Below are 18,332 nucleotides of genomic sequence, written 5' to 3' on the forward strand. Positions count from 1 at the left end.
AAAAGTGAAGCAGCAATATGAAGCTCTAAGTACACATTCATCCATCACACAGTAGCTTGTGTTACTGACTCAGACCCTACAAAAATAAAGACAGATTAATTTTGGTCATTGACATTGTAAATTTTAGAGACAAGGGTGTGAGGTGTTATCAAGAGTGAAGATAAACCAGGAGAAGAGGAACAGTCTGAGGAGAACAGTATCATAGAGAAATAATCTAAGATGATGCATAACAATAAACATTCGCTTAGACTAAAACCCATGGCCTAGATCACCAGGTCCCCGCAGAGCTGGAGCTGTGCAGCTCACACCCCACCTGTGCTGGGAAGAGCATAGGGCGGGGCAGGGGCAGGCTGGATGGGGCACACAGATCTGGGAGCCCTGCAGTCACACACAACACTGCTTCACACACTGCAGTCAAAGCCTGGGCTGTTTCTACAGGGGGCTCCTGGGTTCTGGCATGTAGGGTACCACGTGCCCCAGGGCATGTGCATCAATGTACGAGTGCCACCCCATTTTACTGTGACCAGGACCATGGTAGAGAACCTCCAGCTCCCTCATCTGCAAGCAGCCTGAATGTCTTTTCCTCTATGAGCAGATGTTGCTGGAAAGCCGCCAGGTAGAACCCCTGACACCTGCCCAAGCTCACACTAAGGAATGGGGGAAAGCATGGTGGAGGAAGGTGCAGGAATGCAGGTGGGCAACTTATGGGCCACGGAGGCCGGTGAGGAGGGGCAGGACCCACAGCAGAGCTCTTGACCCTGAAGTCCCCTGGGTCCCTCCTTGGCCGTGGGCTTCTGCTGTCCTGATGAACGGCTGTCTCACTCAGTGCTGCCCACTTGTCAGGCCTCGGGACATGGGCTGGACACACATGCAAGGAGGAGGCCCATGGCAGGAAGGAGGTGTGGGTCCTTATCGTCCCCTGCTCAAGCACACCTCTCAGGGTATCTGGGGGCAGGCTCTGGTTATTGGGAACAGAGAAACACAAGCTAAGAGCTTGCACACACATAGGTCTGGGTGCCTATGAGTGCCACTGGCCTGCCTTTTCCTTGCAAAGATCCCCCATTTGGGGTAGTGCCGCCTCCTACCTGGTCCTTGTAGGGAGGTGGTACACCCACCTCATCCCAAGAGGCAAGGAACACATGGCTGATGACAGTCTGTTTGTCCAGGTGCGTGCTTCTGTGGGGATAGTATGGTCTCCACACCCCACCCATGGCAGGGCCAGAGCGTGTCCAAACCCTGTGGCACCCTGCCCCCAGGCCATGCCCCACTGTGTGTCATGTGCAGCAGTTGGTGGCACACAGCAGCAACAGATGGTAGCAACAGGCAGGGGCAGGAGAAGATGCAGGAGGGGAACCCAGGAGATGCTGGTGGCCGTCGGGAGGAGAGGCAACCAAGCAGGCTGCTGTCCAGAGTGGCAGCTTGCATGTAAATAAACAACAAGATAATTAATTTTTAAGGGGAAATAAAGGGAAGGAGGGCTCGCTGTCGCTGCCTGCTCCAGCCTGAGCTTGTGGTCATTGAAGCCCCAGCAAGAGAAGATACTTTTGTGTACAAGCTGGGGCTTCGTTCAGCTTTGAAGCCATTTGTCTGCTGAGAGACCCGCTGCTGCTGGCCGGTGCTTGGCTCTCCTGACAGGGAACACTTTGAAGGTAAATAGACAGAGACACAGAGACAATGTGTGGCATGCTCACGGGGGTTAAAGGAGAAGCCAGCTGGGTGGCCACGGCATGTGAAAGAGGCACTATGGTAAACAAAGTCACTGGGTCCTCTGGGCAGGTGTGGCCTGACCACGGCCCAGCAGGGAGACAAGACAGCAGTCAGACAAATGGAGCCAGAGAACTGTCCAGGTCGGGGAGAGGAGGGAGCCTACTCTTCCAGCACCTAAAGTCCTGCCAGACAGAGCGGCAAGGCTCAGGAAGCACCAGCACAGGGCTGTGGATGGCAGGGAAGGCAGCCCTGTCACCAACCAGCCACAGCCAGGGCAACCACACGATGGGGACACGGATAAGACAAGATAGGTTCACTACATGAGAGTGCATAGGTGTCCCACCACATGCCCTGTGAGCCCCCTTCCTGAGTTGTCAGGGCCTTTCTCAGACTCGGGCACTGCCCCACTGCCATGGTCACTGGGTGCCACAGGCATGAATGCCTCTCCCCCCTGCTCTGGGCCTGTGAGCAAACGTGAATTCTCCCTGCTGTCTGGAAAGTACCACTTGGCCTAGCCGCCCTTCTGCTCCCACCCTCCCCAGGGTCTCCTCTCTGTAGGGCAGAGACCCCAGAGCCCACCATGCCCTGCACTGCCTCTGGGTGCCATCACGGCCGACACCCATCTCTGACCCTGCTGGCTCCATGGGACACTGCACCCAGCTCAGAGTGAGAGGGCAGGGCGTGCAGACAACAGGTGGGTTTATGTGAGGGCACACACAAGGCTGGATGTTCTTCATACTCTTATTTTTGCAACTTTTCTGGAAGTTTGAGATTATTTCCAACTAAAACTTAAAAAACATTGAGAAGCTTTCTTTAGCTGTCCTGACTTCTGAAACATTAAACACATCAGTCCTCACCAGTTTGGAGTGTACTGAGAATTTACGTGTCATGGGAGGACTGGAAAGGTTTGTTTGGCAAATCTCGTTTTCAGAGAGGGCATCCGCACTTCAAGCAACATGTTGCAAGTCCTTGTAAATACAGTAGATCCTGGCTTTGGAGGAATCATGCTTCCAGACCATGTCCCCATGCGTGGCTCACTTAGGTCCCCGATGAGATAACAGGTTAGCTCGTTTCCACTGTAATGCATCATGAAAATGACGCTTCCTGCCCAGGATGACCTGAGCCTGCCCAGGGTTCATGCACATGTCATAGTGCCAATGGGTTCCTGGGAAAGATGTGGGTTATAACTGGCCCTCACAGTGTGGGGAGCCAGACAGAAGCTGCACAAGGTCCTGGGGGGACAGTGACAACAGTCTGAGTCCCTACTTTGAAAGGACAGAGGGAGATGCAGAGTGAGGCATGGCCCTTTTGGGTAACATGCACAAGGCCTAGAGTCCCACGGTCTGGAGGTGGGGTCAGTAACTCAGGCCACAGCTGGGGGTTCCTGCGAGCAGGACCATGGGGGAGAGGGCAGCCTCCCAGGTCACAGTGCCCCACAGTGGGCCATGCATACTGAGGCCTGTGTGTGGGATGCACAGTGGCCTTGAGCTTGCACATGGTCATCGAGGCAGCTCTGTTCTAGATGGTTATACTGATTTCTTGACAAAGCTGAGAATGTTCTAGAACATGCCATCAAGAGCACTGAATCCCCGGTCTTCACATTTAGAAGGTCGTAGGTGCGTGTGTGCTTGGCTCACACGTGGGGAAGTGGGACTCTGGCTCCCTCAGCCTCTCCCATCCCCATGACCCCCCAGGCCCTGGCAGTGGTATTGGTCTGCCCAGGGCTACCCTTGGAACACGTTTCCTTCTGATGGTCAAGGGCTGGGCTGCCAGAGTTCTCTGCACATGGAGGCAAGTAAAGACAGATGAGGAGCACGGGCAGGTGGGTGGGCTGCCTGCCTTCCAGGTGAAGCAGTGGATTTTATTATAATTTTAGGGGGAGATTGTCTCCAGGTATGTATGGAGGCCAAGTCATCAGGTGAATGGCACCTGGAGGATGCAGTAGTGGGTGATGCTGTCTGTGCTGCTGGTATGTGACTGACCCACACGCCCTGAAGGGCCAGGGTCCCTGAACCCACACCCAGCCATCCCTGACCCAGCAAACAGGGTGCATGTCCAGAGGGGGAGGCAGGCCATCATTGTAGGGAGGGCTGGACCACCGGATGCTGGCGCAGGTTATTGGAGCATGAGCAGGCTCACGAGGAGGCAAAGGGGCTGCAGGGTGCAGTCTGTGAGCCAGAAGAAGACCTCAAGGTCTTCTTGACCTTTCAGCTGAGGCTGAAGGTCCGGGCCAGCCATTATTGAGGTAAGAGCCCAGGCAGAGGGCGGTCAGGGAGTGATGGCTGTGCCTCAGGACCTCAAGGCTGTCCTGAAGAGGGCAGCATGGAACCTGCCCGCACACACGGAGGACAGGGTCTGGAGGCCAAGGGAACAGGGGGAGGAGCCACAGGCTGACCTCCACTCGGGGGACCTGGTGAGGGGTTTTCTTGGGTGGACATTTTCGTAAGATTACACCTAAAACCACCCAGTTCTACCCATCTGCTCAACCATCTCCTCAAACATCTCCTTCAGACATGGACACTGAGACCACAGGGGAGGCCAGTGTGGAGCGGGAGAGAAGCTGACACCCAGACCCACTGCTGCTGACATCTCTTAAGTCTAGTCTGCGTGTTGGCTATAGACGAAGTTATCTCCTCTTAAACCAAAATTCCAGTTCCCACCAATCCTTGTCTATGATTTCCATTCACTTATGATCACCAGATCTGTCACTATTACTTGGTATGGCTGTGTGATGTGTGCACCGCCAGTGCAGCACAGAGCAGCCCACCTGCGTCTCCTTTTCATTTCCTTCTGCATGGAGCACATAGGGGCAGCCCTCCTTCTTCGGGTTTTCTGAGACAATGCGCACCTCGACGCCTGGCAGCGGGGTCCCCACGGAACCTGCAGAAGAGAAAGGAGAGGGCTGCAGGGCCAGCAGAAGAGCCTGGGACAAGGATACAGGGCTCCACGTGGTGTGTGCAGGTGGCCGCTAAGACTCACAGCTGCCCACAGTTTGTGAGACTGGCTCTGGATGTTCATGGGGGAGACTCTTGGTGCCCAGGCTTGAGGCTGGGGCTGCTGCCACCTCCAGAAAGGCCCTGGTAATGGTGGACTGTCTCCGGGGGCCATTGGAAAGCACTGGTACACAGATGGTCCAAGAGGGACTGAGCTGGCAGGCAGAGGATTCCATTAGCATTCTGGTTCATTTATTAGGCACTCAGGGTTTGCTCAGTGTGTTCATCCCCACCGAAGCACCCAGTGTGGCAGCCTGTCCTGCCCTGAGGCAGCCACAGCAAGGCCCCGCAGCCATAATAACAAGGGACCAATGTGGACAGAGGTCCCCACACCAAATGCTCGGTATCTGTGAAGACTCACATCGAGGCTTCAGGCTCTTTATCTTAATCATTAAAATCAGTGAGGATTTGTCATGGGACACATGCCCGGCAGGCTGACTCTAAAAGTCTACATACGATCAGGATTCTGGGATCAAACTCCCAGGAGGGTCAGTTAAACAGGACCTTGGTTTGCTAGCATGGTGCCATACTATCCTTGTGGCCTGTCTTCTGTATCTGAGGTCCTCCCTACAGTGCCATCACAGAGGGCTGTTGGCTGTCTCATATCCTGGTGGCCTCACGCCTCACTCTGGTCAGAAGCCCGTGTCCCTGCCTGGTGGAAAGCACACAACCAGCTCCCTCCTGTCCCTTTGTCTTCTTGTTTTGCTTCCAAAGATTTTTAAAAAGTTAAATCTATAGGAGATACAATTAATCAACACAAAGCACACAACTCTGGCATTTTGCACATTCATGATGCTAGGCAACTGTCGCAGCCATCTAGTTCCAGAACCTTCCATCACCCCAAAGGAAACCTGAGCTGTCAGCAGTCATGCTGATAGTCTGCCTGTGTGGGTCTGCCCACTCTGGACAATCCCCACAGTCTCAGACATGGGATCCCCCTGGTCCTCTGGAGATGTATCTGTTCTCAGCATGTGGCCGCACAGGCACCAGGACACTTGAGATGCCAGCCAGGAAGAGAGGGAGCTTCATCCCCAGTGTGCAAATGAGACATGGGGGCCAGAGGCAAAAACTGGCCTGTGAACCTGCCCCTCACACCCCACTTCTGGCCTGGCTCAGTACACCCATGGCCATAGCAAAGACCAGATGCCACCGGACCAGTGGTCTAGACACGCCTTCCAGGTGACCTTGAGGTCCTTTCCCTTTCTAGAGTTGATAAATGGTCCCTCTCCTTGTGGATGCTTTTCAGCAACAAACTTAACTCCTCTGCCACAGATGCTGCTCCTCCCTAGGCCTCAGGCCTATGCTAACCGGGACGCAGCTCGGTGACGGCCGGTGCCAGAGCTCTGCCTGCTGGGAGACCACTTCCCACTCCTGGTACATTATGGCCAAAGCGGGTGGATGGAGGCAGTGGAGGAAAGCTGATGTGGGACAGGGCCAGCCAGGAGGATGCTCAGACAGGCCGCCCTGCCCAGCCCTCCCCCACTGGCTGCCCAGTGCTGCCGCAGGCCCTGGAGTACTCACGACGCTCCCGTGTCCCCGACAGGACAAGTTTATTGTGGCTGCACCAGGTCAGCAGCCTCCATGCTGAGGCTGAGTACGGTCATTTGCTGATTTACCACCTCCTAAGGCAGGTCAGATACTTCTTCAGGTACCTGCCAGAGGTAATGGTCCCATGAATACTCAGCCAGCCGTCAGGAAGAATGATGACATCATCAACTTCACTACAGGATCTTTTTTTTTTTTTTTTTTTTAATTTATGATAGTCACACACACACAGACAGAGAGAGAGAGAGAGAGAGAGAGAGAGAGGCAGAGACACAGGCAGAGGGAGAAGCAGGTTCCATGCACCGGGAGCCTGACGTGGGACTTGATCCCGGGTCTCCAGGATCGTGCCCTGGGCCAAAGGCAGGTGCTAAACTGCTGCGCCACCCAGGGATCCCTTCACTACAGGATCTTAAGCAGGACCCATAGCCTCACTCAGAAACAAAAACTGGCTCTTCCTCCCCTTTCCTTCTTTCCCTGGGACCACAGAGGAGGTGTGTTGACAGGGCAGCTGGCCTCAGGGCAGGGGAGGTGTATGGCCCCTGCTGTGTCTGAGGACTTGCAGCAGCTGTTGGAGGAGGTCAAGGGCTCAACCCAAACATTGTGCTGCCTCAGAGCTAGTTATAGTGCTGTGTCCCAGATGACCCACAACTGTCTGGCCCGGCTACATATCACAGGTTCCCACGACCCCCTCTCCTTAGGCTCAATAATTTGCTAGAGCGACTCACAGAATGCAGCACTAGATTTACCACCACCATGAAGGATGGGACTTAGGAAAAGCAGATGGAAGACATGCCCAGGAAGGGGGTCCCTGAGCTCCCATGACCTCCAGGGCACCCCTTCCAGCACCTCCTCTGGTTTCTCTGGTGGTCCACAACTGAGGAAGCCACTGGGTACCAACTCAGGACACCCTCTTCCCTGCCCAGAGGGTCTACCCCACCTTCAGTGGCTTTCCCAGTCATCTCAGCACAGACTCCACTGTTGGGGACGGGGTTTCTGAGAATCACTAAGACCCCTTGGCGGCTCCAGCACCCAAGCAATTCCAAGAGTGGCAAAGACCAAATACAGATTTCTCTTAAGAAGGAGGTCCTCTAACCATCCTCCTCAACTCAAAAATGCCAGCCTCTCCACCCACCGTTCTCTCCTTCTTTCAATCCACTGGTTTCTCCTTGGAATATTTTTCACAAAGGAAAAACCCTCTTCTCAGGCTCCTCCTGCCCATCTCTGGTCTTTTCTCCATCTCGAGTGAACTAAGATCTGTAATGGAAGTGCTAACAGAATCTTAATTAATTACAGCATCATACACAACAGTGTGACTGAAATCTCCAGGCAGAGAGACAATGACTCTAGTTTCATGGCTGGAGGTACTGGAGGGTAAGGTCCAAGCAAAGAAGATGCTGCAGTCTGCGTGGGGCAGCCATGGAGCCCACGTCTACCCTGCCCTAGCTGGCCGGGAAGACCAAGGTCCACCAGCAGTGCCCCCTCCCCCACACCCACGGGGACAGCCTCTCTCCTAGTGTCCACACAGGGTCAGTGCTGGCCACAGTCAGGAGTGCATGTCGTTCTTCTGCATCTAAGACAGTTGTCGGCTTGTCCCAGATATCTGTGATTGGCCTGTGGCTCTGTCCAGCAACTAGGAAAGGAGGCAGCTCTGCAGCTGGTCCCCAGAGAACGGAAACAGGCTGATAAGGTCCTGGCGCTCCTGTCAGCGCTCCACGGAGCCCGCGGCAGGAGCCATTAGCGCCTCTGATCTCCACCTCCAATTAGAGCGTGATTAGGCCCGGCAGCGCCAGGCCATGAATTATTCATCTCCCTTCACAGTAACCACCAGGGACACAGAGAAGGAATAATCAGAAGATCGACCGGCAGCAAACGACCCTCCTTGTATGGCAGGTCTCTCTTTCAAGGCTGGCCTGGCCCATGTGCCCCCATCAGGTTCTGAGAACCTTTAAAAACAAATCCTGGTCGTCACTGCAATGACCCTGAGAGCAACACTCAGAGGCCATGCAGGCAGTGGGAAGGAAGGGGCTGCAAGCAGGTGTGACACGGGTCTGAGGCTGGTCGGCCGTGTCCCAAGTGCAACAGAAGCCCAGCCTGGGCATCGAAGTACACGGACAAGACCTGAAGGGGCCAAGGAAACCCCTCAACTGGGCTTCTCCAGAAATGACTCTACTTTTTTCCAAACCAAAGAACCAGTCTTGCACTTAACTGCCAGCAGCCTGCATTACAGAAAAGGTCATGGGTATTTGATCCCGAGGTAGGGAGAGAGACGGTGGCTGTGCCCTCCTGTTCCTCACGATGGCCCCAAGGGCTGGGCGAGAGTTGCAGCCATCACCCAAGATTCAAGAACTTTCTGCCCAATAAGCCTTGAGGTCTAGAGCCTAGGTTCTTTCTGCCTTCCTCAGACAGGGCTGGAGAAGGCCAGGCTAGCCAGAGACCCTGCGTGACCTCTGTCCAGGGTGGCTGCTTGCCCCACTCACCTGGGGATTCCGCCTCCACCACCTGGGGTGAGCACCCAGCTCCCTGTGCCCTCCATCTTGTCCTGGCTCCTAGTCTTGGCTCTCAGCCTTATGTTTGCTTCTATAATAATTAGGGCCCAGAAGGGTCCCCATGCATCTCTGTGCCCTCTCTCTTCCCTGAAACTGTGCCATGCTGCTGTGCTCTTGGCAAAGCGGGTGTCCCAGTGTAATAGTATGTATGTCCACCAAGTCACACACCAGCTGTGTGGCCCCGGGCAGCTTGGGTACCTGCCTCAGTGTCCTCGTCTATCACCTGGGCAAGATCACCTCTGCATCAGGGGCTGCTATGGACACACTGTGGCAGCTTCTTGGGAAGACAGGTGCTCATTTACCTTCTGACCACCAACTCCACTCTGGGTACCGACTCATGAGAAATAGAGGCACATGTTCACAGAGAACCTGCACTCAGACCTTTACAGCAGCTCTACTGGCAACCATCCCAAACCAGACACGATCCAGTGTCCTTCGGCAGAGGAGCAGGCAAAGAACAGTGGCCTGTCCACACTGTGGTATCCCACTCAGCAAGGGAAAGGAACTCGCATCCACATGGATGAATCTCAGACATGTCCCACTAAGCGACCCATTAGGCCTTGTTCCCATTGACTGACATTCCAGAAAAGGTGCTAGAAGAGAAACAGGTACCTGCTTGCCTGGCCTGGGGTGGGGAGGTGCTGAGTATGCCAGGGGAGGGACTGAGCTGCCAGACACTCCATGTCCCAAGAGTGTGGTTGGCTATGTGTTTTGCAAACCTCATAGGACTGCACACAGGAAGGGGAATTTTACTGTGTGTGCAAGATAAATGGACGCACAGACAGAATCACAGAGTTGTTTTTCTCTTGCCTCCAATTGGGATCTCTCTTGTTTTGGACACTCTGGAGGAGGTGCCTCATGAAGACTGGGAGAGCACTGAGAACAGCACACCACACATTCACACCTTAGGTCTGTGCTCTGCTGGCGGATTCCCTGCTGAGGACCCAGGATGTGAAAATCTGAGTTAAAGTCAGAGTGGGAAATCTTACAGAAGGCTCTATGGTAGGCCCAGGGCAGGAAGCCCTGTCGGCAGCCCACATCATCCAGATAGATGGAGGGCTCCCTCACCTGCTGTCCCTACGCCCTGCGTGACCCTGGGGGCCTGGATGGGAGGGAGGCTCTGGCCGATGGCCCCTTGGTCTACACGGAAGCAGTGCCCACCCCAGGAGGCACTCTGCTGAGCACATGGGTCCTGGTCATTCCCATTCTTCCCACTGGTCACCAGGGAAGGACACTGTATAAGGAACACCCTTCTCTCCTGTTCCCGACTGGCCACTTGGGAGAAATGTGAGTGCCCACAGGGGGATAGCCCACAAGGGGATAGCACAGCCACCTGGCTAGCACCCCAAGGTAGTTCTCTGGCCCAGTAGGACTGGCCCACCTAGGAGCTCGGGGCAGAGGGGAAGACACAGCAGGCAGGTGCTGCTCATACCTGGCACGCGCACTGTGGTCAGAGGGTTGGACAGCGCCATGCCGATCTCCGTCATCCCGTACCGTTCCAGCAAAGTGTGGCCTGTGATGCTTTGCCACTTCTCTAGCACAGGCAGAGGCAGGGCAGCTGAGCCTGAAACCATCAACCTGCCAGCACAACAGAGGCAGCCTTAGCTTCTTGGGGGTAGCCCTCGCCAGGACAACAAAAACCTGTTGTGCACAGCGCTCTTCATTCAACTCCAGTATCCTCAAGTTCATGATAAACAAGGTATCGGGGGCCAAATTTTACCTCTGTTCTTTAAAAAAGAATTTGTTGGGTGCATCTTACAGTATAAACAGGTCTTTAAAAGGAACAGGTAATCAAGATAAAAAAAAAAGTTTTCAGGTCTTTGGAGGCATTCTTTGCACACGACTATACACTGTCTATAAACAATCCTAAATCACAGCAATAATAAGAATTTGGTTTGTGTATAAACTGCTTCCAGGCCTGAGGAGCAGGAGGGGCAGATGAAAGGAGAGAGACCACAGCTGAGTGATGCTGCAGTGGATGAACTCGCGGGTGTGACACACACCACGCAGCATCTGAGAGCTCCTGCTTACATCACTCCAGCACCACACACACCCCACCACATTCAGAACTTCCAGTTCACGCTGGCCAGGCAGCTCGCTCTGAGCTGGTAAAAGGCTATGCTCGCCTCAGACAGCATGTCACGTCTCTCTGGTCCCATGAAAACTCACCACGCCAGCTCGGGTGGGCACTCTTAAGTGACTCAAGCTTGGGTGAAAATCGGGGAGAAGCATACTGGGTCTGCAGGTTCATAAGGTAAAGCAGAACAAGCCTCACGCCACTGAAGGACCCGCAAGATCCAGCACCTCTATCAGGAAGGGTACTTGTGAACAGATCTGGGAGGCACAGGACAGGGTGGGGGTGCTCCACAGGGGGTGGCTCAAGGGCCAGAGACTGAGGTGGAGGGAGATGAAGCGAGGTCAGACGGGTCAGAACGGGTGAGAGCGGGCCCTTGTCCTTCAGATTGGACCATAGGACAGAAGGACACAGAGAGACAGGTGCATCTGGACTGAGAGAGAGAGAGAGAGAGAGAGAGAGAGATGGAATACGGACAGACATGCAGAAAACAGCTCGCTGTACACTTTAAAGGGAGTGGAATACACTGCTTTCTAAAACTTAGGGCTGTTTTACTAAACATATGTGATGTTAGTTGATCTTTAAGGCTTTCTGGGCCAGAGAATGGACTATTTCCATTTACCTAATCCTCTCTTCACAAACTGCACGGACAAAATCCTGGACGTGAGGTTGGGTGAAATGTCTGTCATAATAATCCATCAGCTTGGCATAGATTGTAGGCACTGCCATAAATACGTTAATCCGTGGAGTTTCACAGCCTAAGAGCTTTTCCCAAACCTAGAAAGGAAAAAAAAAGGAAAGAGCAAAACGTGAGAAAACATGCACACACTCTGACGCAGGCAGGCTCGTCCAGCTCCAGCACATCTTAATGGAGACACCCTCTTCCTTCTCTTTAAAGATCCATAAGTGGCTCCCAATACAAGGCCTCTCACTTGGCTGATACAGCCTCTGGCTATTGCCGTGGGAGTCCCCTTTGCCAGGAGATACAGGTGTCAGGCCACAGGGTAACCATGACAAGAGCAGAGGCACAGCCCTGGTGTTGGATTTTGTCAGGAGAGATGGGGCACCTCATGCTCTTCCAAGGGGCACCTGTGAGCCTTGGGTCAGCATAAGGCCCGGCACCAGCAGCTGCTCAAAGATGGTGAACATATGACTGTCTGGTTATATTAGAAAAAGTCACATGAATTTTGTATTTCACTTGGTAACAGATGCTTTCTTTTCTTTTTCTTTCTTTCCTCTTTTTTTCTTTTCTTTTCTTTTCCTTCCTTCATTTCCTTTCTCCTTTCCTTTCCTTTCTTTCTTTTCTTCTTTCTTTCTTTCTTTCTTTCTTTCTTTCTTTCTTTCTTTCTTTCTCTCTCTCTCTCTCTCTCTCTCTCTCTCTCTCTCTCTCTGATTTTATTTATTTGACAGAGAGAGTAAGCAAGCACAGGCGGAGGGAGCAGCAGGAGATGTAGAAGCAGACTCCCCCACTGAGCAGGGAACCCGATGCAAGACTTGATCCCAGGACCCCAGGATCATGACTGGAGCCGAAGGCAGATGCTTCACTGACTGAGCCACCCAGGCACCCTGCTTCCTGTTTTAATATAAAGATGTTCTATGTGCCTCACTGGTTAAAGAGCTTGGGTGTGACCCCCAGTGTTCAAGAAAAGCTGACACAGCCCCCTCATTCTGTGGCTCTCTTCACCCCAGTGTTGCCATGTAAGCCTCTGGCCAGGATGAACGCAGGAGGCTCACAGGACCCCAAACACATACAGACCTTGCCCCTTGACATTCGAGGGGCCAATCCCACACACTCTGACCCCTACATGGACAGGCTGTGTGGAGGGCAGGTGTGTCTCTGAGGGGAAATAGTATCATTCTTTTAAAGACAATGATTAGTGCCCCTTATATTGCAAAGCATGTAGAGAAACAGGAATATGTGAGCCATAATTAGGGAAAAAAGTCAACAGAAGCAGACCCTCAGAAGATGCTGGAATTATCAGACAAGGAATTCTTTTTTTTTAAGATTTTATTTATTTATTCATGAGACACACACACACACACACACACACAGAGAGAGAGAGAGAGAGAGAGAGAGAGACAGGCAGAGGAAGAAGCAGGTTCCATGCAGGGAGCCCAATGTGGGACTCGATCCCGGGACCCCAGGATCATGGCCCAAGCCAACGGCAGACACCTAACTGCTGAGCCATCCAGGCATCCCCAGACAAGGAATTCAAGATAATTACAGGCCTATGAAATTTAGAAGGAAAGATGAACAAAACGAGGGAAAATCAAGGATTTCATTGGAGAAGTAGAAACATAAAACAGAACCATTATTAAACTCGGAGAAAAGTCATCTGAAGCCACAAATTCACTGGACAGACTCAGACATGGATGAGACCATGCAGAAGAAAGGATAGAAGCCACAAGACATGGGCTCATGGAAAAGATCTGCACCAAAGCAAGGCAGGACAGACAGGAGACAGGGTAGTGGGAAAGACATGCCAGCGCAGCACACCTGGGGGCTTGGCAGAGACTCCCCATGTCCATGCGCAGGCAGCCTCAACATGGATGAGATGGCAAGTCTCCCCACCCAAGCCACAGTATCAACATACTCCCCCCTACAAACTCTGGTTCCAACAACCGACAAGCTGACTCTACCACTCTCATGGAAGGGTAGAGACTCAAAAGAGCCAAAACGAGCGTGAAAAAGGAGAGAGTAAGTGTGGAGGGCTCATTCCTCTCAACTCTTAAACTTGCTTTAATGCAAGAGTGACCAGTGCAGCGTGGTGCTGGTGGAAGATCAGACCTCCAGATGAATGACCAACCAGAGCCCACAAATAAACCAATACATGTGTGGCCAATTGTTTCTTTTAAAAACTTACTGATTGGTCAGCCCTGGTGGCACAGTGGTTTAGCGCTGCCTGCAGCCCAGGGTGTGATCCTGGAGACCGGGGATGGGGTCCCACGTCGGGCTCCCTGCATGGAGCCTGCTTCTCCCTCTGCCTGTTTCTCTGCCTCTCTCTCTCTCTGTGTGTGTCTCTCATGAATAAATAAATAAAATCTTTCTTTTTTTTTTTTTTTTAAAGCCTGGTTTCCTTTAAAAAAAATAAAAATAAAAACTTACTGATTTATTGATTTATTCATTTGAGAGAGAGAGAGAGAACACACCTGCATGTGCAAGCAAGTGCGGGGGAGGGGCAGAGGAGGAGGGAGAGGGAGAAGCAAACTCCCCCCTGAGCACAGAGCCTGACACAGGCTTGATCTCACAACCTTCAGATCATGACCTGAGCTGAAACCAAGAGTCAGATGCTCAACTGACCATACCACCCAGGTGCCCCATGGCCAACTGGTGATTTTTTTTTAAGATTATTTATTTATTTATTCACGAGAGATACAGAGAGAAAGGCAAAGACACAGGCAGAGGGAGAAGCAGGCTCCATGCAGGCAGCCCGATGTGGGACTCCATCCTGGGATTCCAGGATCACGCCCTGAGCCAAAGGCAGATGCTCAACCATTGAGCCACCGAGGCATCCCCCAACTGGTTTTTGACAAAGGAGCCCTCATTTCAAATGGGTAAAGAATAATTTTTTTAACAGTGTTAGATCAACTGAACACCACATACAAAAAGATGAATTTTAGACCTTTGTCACATACAAAAATTAATCCAAACTGAATCAGAGACCTAAATGCATAAGCTCAAACTATAAAACTTCTAGGAAAAAAATCTTCATGATGTTGTTTGAGCAAAGATTTCTCAGATATGACACCAAAAGCATGATCTAGGAAATTAATTGATACAATGGACTTCATCAAACTAAAAACGTGTTTCAGAAGATACCATTAAGAAAATGAAGAGATAGGGCACCTGGGTGGCTCAGTGGTTGAGCTTCTACCTTCAACTCAGGTCATGATCCCAGGGTCCTGGGATGGAGACCCACACTGGGCTCCCCATAGGGAGCCAGCTTCTACCTCTGCCTACGTCTCTGCCTCTCTCTGTGCTTCTCATGAAAAAATAAATAGAATCTAAAAAAAAAAAAAAAAAAAAAAAGAAGAGATAAGCCAGACTGGGAGAAAATATTTGCAAACCATCTGACAAAAGACATATCCAGAATATACAAATACTTACTAATCAATAAGATAAATAATGAGTATAAAAATGGGCAAAAGGTCTAAACAGTTCACCCAGGAAGATATAAGGATGCAAACAAAACCATGAAAAAAATGCTCAACATCATTGAGGGGGCACAGCTCAGTTGGTTAAGTGTCTGAGTCTTGATTTCAGCTCAGGTCATGATCTCAGGGTTGTGGGATTGAGCCCCATATTGGGCTCTGCACTCAGTGTGGAGTCTGTTGTAGATTCTCTCTCCCTCTGTCCCTCCTTGCTCATATTCTCTATCTCAAATGATCTTAAAAATGAAAATGAAATGCAAATTGAAACCATAGTAGATCTCACTTTATATGTACTAGAATAACTCTAACAATAACTTAAACAACAAGAAGGGCTGGCACTGATGTGGTGAGACTAGGGTCCTTGCACACTGCTAGTGAGAATGTAATCAAGAGCCAATGTGGGAAATAGTTGGGCAGTTTCCTGAAATACAAAACATAAACTTGCCCTATAATCCGACAATCTATTCCCGCATATCTCTATAAGGTATGTGAAAACATGACCACAGAGGGATTTGGGTGCAAATGTTCACAGCAGCGTTATTCCTAATGGACAAAAACTGGAAGCAACCCAAAGCCCATTGGATGGTTCACAGGCGAAGAGAGCATGTGAAGCGACACAATGGGGTGCTCTTCAGAAACAAAAAGAGCAACCACTGGCCCACATGCTACAACATGAGTGAGACTCAGAGGCGTTCTGCACAAAGAAGGAAGCAGACATAAGACCCTGCAAGCCATAGGACTCGGTGTCATGCAGTGTCCAGGAAAGGAAACATGCAGAGACAGAGGCAGACAGGGCTGCAGGGGAGTAGGGAGTGAGACAATGGCTGGGCAACTCTAAGTTTATGAAAAATCACTTAATCATGTACAATAGTGACTTTCACAGTATGAGAATTACATCTCGGCAGAGCTGTGAGAAAGACACAACATGAACACTTCAGGGAAACAAGCTTGGAGACTCATGAACCTGAAAGAGCATGGGGGAGGGCCACAAAAGGAAAGGCCTGGTAATCACCATAGAAGTTATAGACTCCTGACAACTTAAAGTAACAACGATGATGTGTCATGAAGACGAAGTCACGAAGGAATAAAGAACAAGAGGTCGAAGGCACAGAAATCACGGGTGCATTAGAGAAAAACTGTGACACAAGAGTGAGCACAGTAATGGGAGGAAAACATAAACCACCTGTTTCAGAGCTAAAGGAGGCATCACCACAGATCCCAGGGACACAGGAGAGAAACTATGAACTACCATGAATTTCACGGTTTTGATGAAATGGACAATTTCCTTTAAAAACAAAAACTTACTAAAACTGACATAAGAAACAAAATAGGAAATATTAGAAGTCTTACATATGTTAAAGAAACTGAACCCTTAATTAAAAGCCCTTCTGGAGAGGTCTGGCCCACATGGCTTCCAGTGTGACCTCAGTAAACACTCAAGGGAAGACCAGTGTCAGCCTTACACCAACCTGCCCAGGGAGGAAAAGCCTTGAAAAGGGAAGCACTGCCTCAACGCAGAAGCCCAGCAAGGAGGTCGAGACGGCTACAGACCCTTATTCCTTCTAAATATAGATGCAAAAGCTTAAGCAAAATATCAGCAAATCAGATCTAGCAACACATAAAAGTACAATTCATCCCACCATTAGGAAGTCTGCTTGCAGGGCTGCAAGGTTAGGAAGCTAGAAACACGACAGACTTTAATCAGTGTAAGTAACTGCATTAGCAGACTAAAGGGGGAAATAGATAATAAGTAAATAAAGGGGCAGATGCCATGTGATCATCACAGTAGATAAGGCCGTCTGTAATACTCTACCCCTCTAAGATAAGAGCTCTCAGCAGACAAGGAGGAGCTAGTCCATCCTTGAGCTCATATACAGCAACTATAAAACCAACAGCTAGCAATCAATTGTGCAATGTTAATGCTTTCTCCAAAAACTGTGAATAAGTCAATGATATCCACACCATGACCACTTCCAAATCAGAGTTACAAAAGTAAAAATTCTCTGTATCACAAGACACTTAAAAAAGACATTGGTTTGTGAAACCAAAACCAGACTGGAGAAGATTCACAATATGTTATTCTGACAAAGGCCTTTTATCCAGAATATATAAAGAACACCTACAGACCAATAACAAAAAGACAGCTCAATTTGAAAAGATTTTTGATTGACCAACAAGCACATGAGAAAGTACTCAAAAGAAATGCAAATTCTATAACAAAAATGAGGTAGCAGGGCACATGCAGGAGGGTGGACAAAATGCAAAAAGCCTGGCAGGGGTGGAGCTCTGCCACCCTTGTCACTGCTGACAGAAGCAGAAAACAGAAACCACATTTTGGCAGTTTCTCATAAAGTCAAACTACATGACTCCACAACCCAGTAATCCTATCCCTGTGTATTTACCCCAAAGAAATGAAAATGTACATCTGTAGAAAAACTTCAATGGAATGTTCCCGGCTGTTTTACTCATAAAGCCAAAATGGACACCACCCCAATGTCTACCAACAGGAAAATGGATGAGCAGCAGTGGGACCCCTGCTGATGAGGAGGCATTAACTGTTGTCAGGTGGATGTGGATAAATCTCAAAGATGTCATGGTGACAGCATGCCATAGTCACAGGACTATGGTCACTGTGAGTCCAGCACGTGTAAGGTTCAGGAACAGATCAGTGGTGTCATGGTAATAAAATGCGATGAGGTGGCTGGAAGGCACAACAGACCTCCCGGCAAGATGGGAACATTTTAGATCCTGAGCCCAGAGGGCCCACACACATTCACCACAACATAGTGAACTATGTATATTGAGATCCCATGGTGTGTGCACCACATCTCAACAAAAGGAAGCAGAAATGCACACATACTCAACACCCACTGAAATGGCTGGAAGTCACATGACTATCAATGTCAAGTGTTGGTGAGAACATGGAGCCACTCTCACCCCTTGCTGGTGGGCGATTAAACATACAGCTGTCCTGGAGAACTCTTCCACAGTTTCACCAAAATTAAAGATGTGTCCGGCCTGGTGGGCGTCCAGCAGAGACCCAAGAGAGGTGTCCACAAAAAGATCCTTATGAGAATGTCCATTGCAGCTTTATTCATAATGTCCCTCAGACTGGAAACAACCCAACATCCTTCAGGGGCAGCATGGACAAGCAAGAGGACAAAACATAGCAACACAAAAGACCAAGTTACAAGTGATGCAGTGTGAGAATACATCTCAGTACCATGCGATGAGCTAAAGAGCACAAAGGAGCATGCCCTGTAAAGCTCATGCCCACAAGAGCATGTGGAAGGCGTCCACAGTACAGGAGTAGGG

At 50.6% G+C, this 18,332-nt stretch overlaps 1 protein-coding gene across 14 annotated transcripts in view; it reads right to left on the minus strand.

Annotated features, from left to right (window-relative positions):
- Positions 1-18,332, minus strand: part of ACSF3 (acyl-CoA synthetase family member 3) — a 51,224-nt gene that overhangs the window by 20,217 nt on the left and 12,675 nt on the right. For 9 of the 14 annotated variants that reach the window (XR_011996085.1, XM_072731324.1, XM_072731331.1 and 6 more), the window contains 3 exons: positions 11,488-11,642; positions 10,224-10,369; positions 4,475-4,587 (listed from right to left, as the gene is read on the minus strand). Coding sequence is in view for 11 of the 14 variants with exons in the window: in XM_072731324.1 (XP_072587425.1) it covers positions 4,475-4,587; positions 10,224-10,369; positions 11,488-11,642 (414 nt within the window). In the remaining 3 variants the exon portion in view is untranslated. Of the gene's footprint in view, positions 1-4,474; positions 4,588-6,224; positions 6,353-7,249; positions 7,500-10,223; positions 10,370-11,487; positions 11,643-17,954; positions 18,148-18,332 lie in introns of those variants that run through there. The other 5 variants (XR_011996087.1, XM_072731327.1, XR_011996086.1 and 2 more) reach the window with 4 other exon arrangements.

The sequence above is a fragment of the Vulpes vulpes genome, chromosome 12 (genome assembly GCF_048418805.1).
Source record: "Vulpes vulpes isolate BD-2025 chromosome 12, VulVul3, whole genome shotgun sequence".
Taxonomy (NCBI): domain Eukaryota; kingdom Metazoa; phylum Chordata; class Mammalia; order Carnivora; family Canidae; genus Vulpes; species Vulpes vulpes.